Source organism: Pteropus alecto, unplaced genomic scaffold, assembly GCF_000325575.1.
Source record: "Pteropus alecto unplaced genomic scaffold, ASM32557v1 scaffold53, whole genome shotgun sequence".
Taxonomy (NCBI): Eukaryota; Metazoa; Chordata; class Mammalia; order Chiroptera; family Pteropodidae; genus Pteropus; species Pteropus alecto.
The window spans coordinates 949,570-958,681 of record NW_006434366.1 but is presented as its reverse complement, the minus strand read 5'-3'; the positions used below and the strand labels follow the sequence as shown (position 1 = coordinate 958,681).

At 54.1% G+C, this 9,112-nt stretch overlaps 2 protein-coding genes across 2 annotated transcripts in view; both read left to right on the top strand.

Annotated features, from left to right (window-relative positions):
* The window catches only part of IP6K1 (inositol hexakisphosphate kinase 1), a 40,115-nt gene extending 33,950 nt beyond the window's left edge, over positions 1-6,165 (top strand). Inside the window, 3 exon segments of the mRNA XM_006909104.3 lie at positions 7-163; positions 2,191-2,366; positions 2,890-6,165. Of these exon segments, the coding sequence (XP_006909166.1) occupies positions 7-163; positions 2,191-2,366; positions 2,890-3,423 (867 nt within the window). The 3' untranslated portion in view covers positions 3,424-6,165.
* A 278-nt stretch (positions 6,166-6,443) lies between these two features.
* Positions 6,444-8,950, top strand: GMPPB (GDP-mannose pyrophosphorylase B). Its single transcript, XM_025044842.1, has 9 exons — positions 6,444-6,884; positions 7,000-7,080; positions 7,166-7,214; positions 7,353-7,495; positions 7,697-7,855; positions 7,937-8,015; positions 8,090-8,217; positions 8,300-8,482; positions 8,566-8,950. The coding sequence occupies exons 1-9, from the start codon at positions 6,756-6,758 to the stop codon at positions 8,695-8,697; spliced, it is 1,083 nt and encodes a 360-aa protein (XP_024900610.1). The 5' UTR covers positions 6,444-6,755; the 3' UTR covers positions 8,698-8,950.
* The last annotated feature ends 162 nt before the right edge of the window (positions 8,951-9,112 follow it).

The window sequence follows — 9,112 nt, the reverse complement described above, 5'->3', positions numbered from 1 at the left end:
CCAAAGGTGGATCTGCACAGCCACTCAGATGTCCCTTTCCAGATGCTAGATGGCAACAGCGGTCTGAGTTCTGAGAAGATCAGCCACAACCCCTGGAGCCTGCGCTGTCACAAGCAGCAGCTGAGCCGCATGCGCTCCGAGTCCAAGGACCGGAAGCTCTACAGTATCCTTGTTACTGCTCCTTCAGCGGTGTGTGCCGCGGGGCCTATGACAGGCTGCTTTCCAGTACCATGGCTGAGGCCCACTGCTCTGAGTCTTCTCTTTTGTTCTCATCTCCCTTTTTCATAGGCTCTTCTTTCTCGTCCTCTAATTTCATCAACATGTTGTTTTTCTGCCTTCGGGAGCTGTTAAGACTGAATATTAAACTTGGCAGTCTAGAAGAGTGCTGTCCAATAGAACTTTCTGGGACAATGGAAGTATTCTGTATCTGTGCTTTTTATTAGTGGTAGACATTAGCACATTGAGTATGTACAGTGTGGCTGCTGTGATTTGAGTTACTGAATAAATAAATTTAATCAATTAAACTTTAAATTTAAATCACCAGGTGTAGCTAGCGGCTACCATATTTATCAGTCCATGTCTAGAATCAGGCGTGTGTGTGTGTATGCACACGTGTATTTCTCCCCTCCCAAGATAATAATTAAGAAGTACTATGTTTGATTTTTTAAAAAAATCTAAACACCATACCTGTACAGTGTTAAATAATTTTAAGATGTTAAAGTTAAAAAAGTATTATGAAGTGTGAATCCTTATAATCATTCAGTGTTTTGCAGTAATAGATAATAACTAATACTGAGAAACTGGGAGGGGAGTGTGCTGAGCACTTCATATGTATTTATTCAGTTTTCGTGACAGTCTTTTGAGGGAAGAACTATTAGTATTTTCATCTTTCGATGAAGGGAAGCACAGGGAATAAGTGTTTTGCCCAGAGTCAATGAGTGGCCAAAGCAGGATTCAAGAGCCCGTGCTCGCGGGTACTGTGAGGTTTTCTGCAGCTTTCTTTAAGTTTTATTTTCACTTACAGCAGGTGATGAGATTAATTAAAGGCCAGATTGAATGGTTTTCTATAAGTTATTTAAAGAATTAGATGTTAAAATGTTCATCATCAGCGTGATGCTGAGTGTCTTGTCCTCTAAGATTATTTGATCATGTAATAGTTCCCAAATGTGGAATTGAGGTCCAGTTGCGAGCCCCAAGGGCTTTTGGCAGACATGTGACAAGCCTGTACCTTTATCTAGGATTGTTGCAGACAGTAGATTAAATGGAGACATGAATATATAAATGATAGGCGCCAGGGCCATAGAGCTGTTTGGAGCAAATGATCCTAGAAGTACTAAGGGATAAATTTTTAAATATACAGGCCACTGGTTTGAAGTTAAGACAGAAAATGGCAACATAGGAATTTAAACCAGCTTTTTCTAAAGATTCCCATTTGAGAATGTTAAGTCTAATTTCTCATTTTCGTAGTGCTACAAAGGTGTCTTCCTTATTTCCTAGGCCTGGGTGAGGCGCTGGCTTGAGTGGGGACTTGGTTTACTGATGGTGCCAGGGATGGATGTGAATCTGCCAAACCTTTTTTAGTCTGTATGTCTGTAAGACACATCCAAAGAGTAAAGTTAAAATGACATGAACAGATGTGGTGTAAACACACAGTGGAATATTATTCAGCCATGAAGAGAAATGAAATTTTGTCACATGCTGCAGTATGGATGAACTTTGAAAACATTTTGCTAAGTGATATAGCCAGACACAGACAAATATTATGACTCCACTTAGATGAAGTACCTAAAATAGGCAGATTCATAGAAACAGGAAGTAGAATAGTGATTCTCAGGGACTGAGGCGGGAGAGAGATGCATGTTAGTGTTTAATGGCACAGTTTCTGGGAAGATGAAAAAATTCTGGAGGTGGATGGTGGTTACAGTTGCACAAGAATGTGATTCTGCTTAATACCACTGAACTGTACACTTAAGTATGCTTAAAATGGCAAATTTTATGTATATTTTACCACAGTAAAAAAATTTTTTAAAGAACTATTAAGCCGGTGGTGTGAGTTCACATTTGCGAGTTTGTGAGGTGCTACGAATTGCATTAGATGAGACTGCCTCCTTTTATAGAAAAACTTGCTTGTGCATTCCTGGCTGTGGCTCGTGGTAAGTGTGGTTGTCATTCTCCTTGACCGTGGCCCAGAATTCCTCCTGCTTGAGAACGTGGTGCACCACTTCAAGTACCCCTGTGTGCTGGACCTGAAGATGGGCACCCGGCAGCATGGCGATGATGCCTCGGCTGAGAAGGCAGCCCGGCAGATGAGGAAGTGCGAGCAGAGTACGTCAGCTACGCTGGGTGTCAGGGTCTGTGGCATGCAGGTGAGTTGCCCCCTGTCTGGTGAGAGCCTAGGTGCTGCTGCTAGTATGTTTTCAGTTGCCTATGTACCTGTCTACTACCCTTGCTGAGTGTCCCCTTTGCCCACATTGGTCCAGAATCTCCTCTCACGGGGGTGTGGGGGGGTACTGAGTACATCCTTAGAATTATGTTTCTTGACCCTTCTTGTCCTTACCTGGTGACCTTGGTCTGGGCTCCAGGTACAGAGCTGCTGTGAGAGCCTATTGCCTTGACTTTGGCATAAGACTCTTGTCAGTAAGTTCTTAGTTTGATTCCAGCGGGCCCCAGGGCAGCTGGGAGAAGGGCTTCCAAGGTGATGGTGGAGAACCTGCAGGCCTGGTACACACATCCTCCTGGATTAACTGTAGGAACACTTGAGGTGAACCTGGCCTGCGCACCTCAGTTGTGGAGGGGCGAGCAGGAAAGCTCAGGTTGGTCAGAAGTACTTTCCAGACAGTTCTTGCCCGACTTCTGGCACTCACCCTTGTCTGTCTCCTGGGGTTTCAGGTGTACCAGCTAGACACAGGGCATTACCTCTGCAGGAACAAGTATTACGGCCGTGGGCTCTCCATTGAAGGCTTCTGCAATGCCCTCTATCAGTACCTGCACAACGGCCTGGACCTGCGTCGCGACCTTTTTGAGCCCATCCTGAGCAAACTGCGGGGCCTGAAAGCGGTGTTGGAACGGCAGGCCTCCTACCGCTTCTACTCCAGTTCCCTGCTTGTCATCTATGATGGCAAGGAGTGCCGGGCCGAGTCCTACCTGGAACGCCGGTCTGAGATGCGTCTCAAGCACCTGGACACAGGGGTGCCTGAGGCGGCATCTCCCTGTGGCCCTAGCACCAGCCCCAGCAGCACCAGCCCCGAGGCCGGCCCCTCCACTCCACCCAAGGTGGATGTCCGCATGATCGACTTTGCACACAGCACATTCAAGGGCTTCCGGGATGATCCCACCGTGCATGATGGGCCGGACCGAGGCTATGTGTTTGGCCTGGAGAACCTCATCAGCATCATAGAACAGATGCGGGACGAAAACCAGTAGGCCCAGCTCTGGGCCCCCAGAACCCCTTCTCCACCCGCAGGCAGGGACCATTGATCCGAACTCACCGTGAGGATACAGACTTGCTTTTAAAGGGTTATATTTCTCTTTGGTGTAAACTAAAAGAAATGTTTTTAGCTGTAGCCTGGAATCCATATATATATAAAGTGAAGGAGGGCAGAACACACATCCTCTCAGCCAGGCTCCTTAGCTCTACAGCTCCGACTGCCGTGTCCCGGCTGTCTTAGGAAGGAAGAGGTGCCCCTGGTGGGCTTGGCAGCGGGGACAGGGGACAGCCCTTGGACATTGGTTTCTCTTGCCTAGGTTTTTGGGGTCTGTGGCTGCAGGACCCCTCCATGCCCACTCATCCCTTGTTCCTCAGTAGTAGAGAAGTTGAGTGCCCATCTTGGGGATGTTTTAGTGTTACGGGTGTCAGCCACTCTTTGATGCCCCCAGAGCACTACAATGCCAGCTGCTCATGGCTGGACCCATCCTTGGTTCTGACTTCAGCATGAGGCTAGATTCATGGGCTGAAGTCAGCTTATGGCAGCGGGCGGGCCCTGGGATCCCCTGGGACTCTGGCACTTGAACCTGCTCCTCCCCTTTCTGGACACCCCAGCCAGCCTTTCTCACCAGGATCCTGGCCTAAGGAGTTTACCATCTCTTGTCCCACTGAAGGGGCTTTTGCTGTGCTTGCTGCGGAAAATCTGTGTCCCAGCAGACTTCGGCCTCTGGTGGCTCTGGCCCAACAGGATCTGCAGTTCTTGTACTGTGGGTGAGAGTCCCCATCCTCCAGCTTGGAGAGCTGTGCTGCCTCTGGGTGGGCTGCTCCTCCCAGGGCTCAGGGGCTCCCCTTTCCCCAGGCCCGGCTCAACTCAACAGCCCGTTATGAGAAGCTCCAGGCTTGTGTGAGAGAACGTCAAGCCTATCTGCACATAGGGACATTGTGCCCTGGAGCAGGTGCCCAGACACTGCTAATGAGAGTTTTGTCTTAACAGTTCTGGGGCCCCTCAGCCTGTCTATTTGTCTATCTGCCAGTCCCTGTCTCTTGGGATCCTTCCCTTGGGGTGTAGCCTTGTTGGTAAATATTGATTTCCTTCATGCTTTCTTCAGCAAAATATTCTCTCTCCTATTTGAGGGGAGCTTTCGCCCCTGTGCCCTTTCTTAGCAGGTGCTACCTTTTTACAGAGAACTGGTAGCAAAAGGAACTGTAGGGGGTGTTTTCCTGCTGGCCCAGCGCCCCTCTCTGGGCCTGGAATGTGGTGTTGGCACTGACAGTGGCACAGCGAAGGCCCAGTGCGCGGCCCCTTCCTCCTCAGTTTTTATTTTTACTGCCAACCCTTAATGGCACAGAGACCTGCCACTTCTAACACATGTGGCCAGGAGGTGACACTGCACTCATCTAACCATTGCCAAAGTTAGTGCCCTCACCTCCAAGCCTAGGGCCACTGTCATGGTCACTTTCGGCATGTCCCTGTTTGGGCATTGAAGGAAAGCTTGCCAGCCTGTGTCTGTGAGAGGCCTTGGTAACTGATGGACTAATTTCTGGTCCTTAGAGATGCAGCCTCACACATCTTAAATGGGCACCTTGATGGACCTTGTCTCTCAGTCCTCTGACCCTGGTGCCAGTGGTGGGCAGGTTCCCATTCCTGGGAGGGGCAGCTTGCCTATTGTCAAAGGTGACCACCTTCTCTCCTCTACTATTCTGTGGCTTCCGCTGTAGAGGCAGTAGCCATTAGTGTAGACAGTCATTTCCTGGCAGGGCAGAGGCTCAGACAAAGGGTCTGGGGCCACTTGGATTCCCTCTCCAGCCTGGGGATGTGCTGTGCCTCCTGAGTTCCTCTATTTTAGGAGCAGTCCACCCCTCCCCCCTCCCGACCTCATAGCAAGAGAGGTTGTACCCACTTAAATTCAGTGTTTTCCTGGCACTAAGCGGTGGGCCTAGGATTTGCTGCTTCCTCCCAGGGCAGAGCTGTTTGGACACTGGGAGACCCAGTCCTTTTATCTGGCAGGTGGTGGGCACGTGTGTGTGCACATGCTCTCTGCTGGAGCCCTGTCCCAGCCAGGCCCTGCCTTCCCAGCCCCAACTTGGGACCAAAGTGCAGTGTGGGGTCACAGCTGCGGCGCTCAAGTGACCCCTTTTCTATAATGCGTCCCTGTGCCAAGTCGACACCAGCCCCTGGGGGGTGGGATCGGGCGGTGCTTAAAGAGGAAGGGGACCAGTGTGGCAATTTGCCAGGGACCCCACCCCTCCCTCACATCGGGGCCTGTGCAGTGGCGTGGAGACTCCTTTAAGGGGCCAAAGGCCTAGGCTAGTTCAGCACTGTTCACTCGCTCACACGTGGTCACGTGCACGCCCCCAGATGCAGATATCTTTGAACTTAAAAGCTGTTCAATTTGGTTTTGTTTGTGCCGATTTAAAAAATGTTTTAATGAGGAAGAAAAGATGGAGAACCCAGGGAAGGCCCTGGGTCCTTTGCTTCTCCGGGAACTGTAAGCCCTCGCCTTTGGAAATCGCTTTCTTGCTCCACTTTCCTGTCCTCGCCGCCGGAGGCCTGCGCCGGGATACGATACGTGGCTCCGACCGAGTCCGGGCGCAGTTGCGTGTTCTCGGGACCTTGCGTGCGGGGGTAGGGGGTGCTCGGCCTTAGGCCGAGCCGAGCCGCCCCTTTTTGTACACCTAGCGCTGCCCTCCCTGCTTGTGTCTAAGGTCGTGTATGTCAAAATAAAGCCGCTAGAAACTCAGGCGTGTCCGTGTCTTCGTGAAGACCTACGTTTTCCGGGAGATAGGCCGTCCCCGGCCCGCGGCCCCAGCCCCGCTTCGCTCCTCCCGGGCCGGAAGCGGCGGGGCGGCGCGGGTCCTGCAGGCACCGGGAAGGAAGGCAGCCTCGCCCTTGGCGCCAGTTCCGCCTTTGGATCCGCCAATGGGCAGCTGACCCGCGGGTCCTGTCGCGGTCCCCATGGCAGCCGGGCGCGCTCGACCTTTCATTGGCTACGTCCGCCGGAGCCGCGCCCCGGCGCTCTGACGCCAGCGACGGTGCCACGTATACGACAGCCAATTGGCCCGCCCGGGCTTACGTCATCGCCTGCCCGGGGTTGGCCTGAGTTTGGAGCCAGCCGTCCTCCATCCGGCGTCGCGTTCCGGTTTGTGGTGGCCGGCATCCAGCGTCAGGGCGGACTGGGGGACAAGACAGATCCAGAGTTGGTCAGTCTGGCAGGTGAAGGGTGCGAGCCCGGGCACGGCGGCGGGAGTGAGCGGCAGGGGTCGGCCAGGCGGACCGCGGACACCTCGGAGCCCAGAACTCAGTTTCTCCGGCCGCCCATCCGCAGGCGCGATGAAGGCACTGATCTTGGTAGGCGGCTATGGGACGCGATTGCGGCCACTGACGCTCAGCATCCCAAAGCCACTGGTGGACTTCTGCAATAAGCCCATCTTGCTGCACCAAGTGGAGGCGCTGGCTGCGGTAAGGCCCGCGGCCGGGATCGTGGTAGGACAAGAAGAGGGGCGGCAAGTAGAGTGGCGGACGCCCTTGCTTCGGGCTAAGCCCGCCTGTCGGCGGACGCTGTCCTTTCCTACAGGCAGGAGTGGACCACGTGATTCTGGCTGTGAGCTACATGTCTCAGGTGCTGGAGAAGGAAATGAAGGCGCAGGAGCAGAGGGTGAGTCGACTCGACCCTTTCCCACCGTGCCCACCCAGCCTCCCACCGTGGTGGGAGGAACCTGACGGAGGCTTCTCCCTTCCAGCTAGGAATCCGAATCTCCATGTCCCATGAAGAGGAACCGCTCGGGACAGGTCAGTAGAGACAGGAAGGTCTCTTGGGGAGGGTTTAGGGCTGGGAAGGGGGGATAAGACCCAGACTGTGGAGCCCTCTGAGCCTGGATCCAGGGGCTCAGGCCCCCAGGAAAAAGGCGACCTGTCCTCCTACCCCAGCTGGACCCCTGGCACTGGCCCGCGATCTGCTCTCTGAGACTACAGACCCATTCTTCGTCCTCAACAGCGACGTGATCTGCGATTTCCCTTTCCAAGCCATGGTGCAGTTCCACCGGCACCATGGCCAGGAGGGCTCCATTCTGGTAAGCACCAGGTCTTTTTTTGGCACTCCCGTCCCCCATGGCCAGCTTCTCCCCGCCAACCTTGAACTGCCCCCTTATGCTGTGGGTGCACATCTTTGCAGTATGTCGTTAAGCATTTGAGACACAGCCCCCGAGATTTAGGACAGCATGCATATAAGATTCAGGAACACTGGACTAGGCCTGAGGTCCCCCTGCACTCAGGTGACCAAAGTGGAAGAACCCTCCAAGTACGGTGTGGTGGTGTGTGAGGCTGACACAGGCCGCATTCACCGGTTCGTGGAGAAACCACAGGTGTTTGTGTCCAACAAGATCAACGCGGGCATGTACATCCTAAGCCCTGCCGTGCTGCGGCGCATCCAGGTGTGTAGAAACTGGGGGTGGGCTGGGCTAGGGCAGGCCACCACCACCATGACCCTGCTCACGAGCTGCCCACTCCCACAGCTGCGGCCTACGTCCATTGAGAAGGAGGTCTTCCCTGTCATGGCTGAGGAGGGGCAGCTATATGCCATGGAGCTGCAGGGTGAGGCAGGGAGGCCACAGGGTGGGGGTGGTCTGTGGCCGGGCTGAGCCCCCTGATGCATTCCTTCCCTGCAGGCTTCTGGATGGACATTGGGCAGCCCAAGGATTTTCTCACCGGCATGTGCCTCTTCCTACAGTCACTGCGACAGAAGAAGCCTGAGCAGCTGTGCTCAGGCCCTGGCATTGTGGGCAACGTGCTGGTGGTGAGGCTCTTGCCTAGCCCATCATTAATCCCCTCAGTCTTGGGGGACAAATGGCTCACTTTTGTTTTCCCACTGTCCTCAGGACCCAAGCGCCCGCATTGGCCAGAACTGCAGCATTGGCCCCAACGTAAGCCTGGGTCCCGGTGTGGTGGTGGAGGATGGCGTGTGTATCCGGCGGTGCACAGTGCTGCGAGACGCGCACATCCGCTCCCATTCCTGGCTAGAGTCCTGCATCGTGGGCTGGCGCTGCCGTGTGGGCCAGTGGGTAAGCCTCTGGGCTGGGCCAGGTGGGGAGAGGGGCAGGGAATGTGCCTGCCTCACTGACAAGGCTGCCCCTCCCTCCTCGAGGTGCGCATGGAGAACGTGACAGTGCTGGGGGAGGACGTCATAGTTAACGACGAGCTCTACCTCAACGGGGCCAGCGTGCTGCCCCACAAGTCCATTGGCGAGTCTGTGCCAGAGCCTCGCATCATCATGTGAGGGGCTGCTGTGGGGCTGGCTGAGCCTCCATTTTTCCCACTGGCAAGGGGAATACCTGCTTGACACGTCAGGAGGCCCTGGATTCACTGCCATTTGTCTGGGGAGGCTTGGATGAGGATGAAGCTGTTGGACACTTGCCTTCTCCTGTGGACATAATCTGGCAGGACCCTTGCCAGGCATACCCCACACAGCCTACTCCCTGAAGAAGGGCCAGGCCAGGGCTGTATGGAATAATAATTTAATGCTCACTGTGGCCCTGACTGAAAGTCAAGCTCAGGCACAATTAGGGCTTGGCTGGGCTCCCACCAATGAGGTTACACAGGCAAGGAGGCTGGATGTGGCAGAGGGGCATGGGGGCAAGGCAAGGGGAGCTAGCTCATAAATAGGGCCCAGCCTGGGTCTAGGTTCAAGGGGG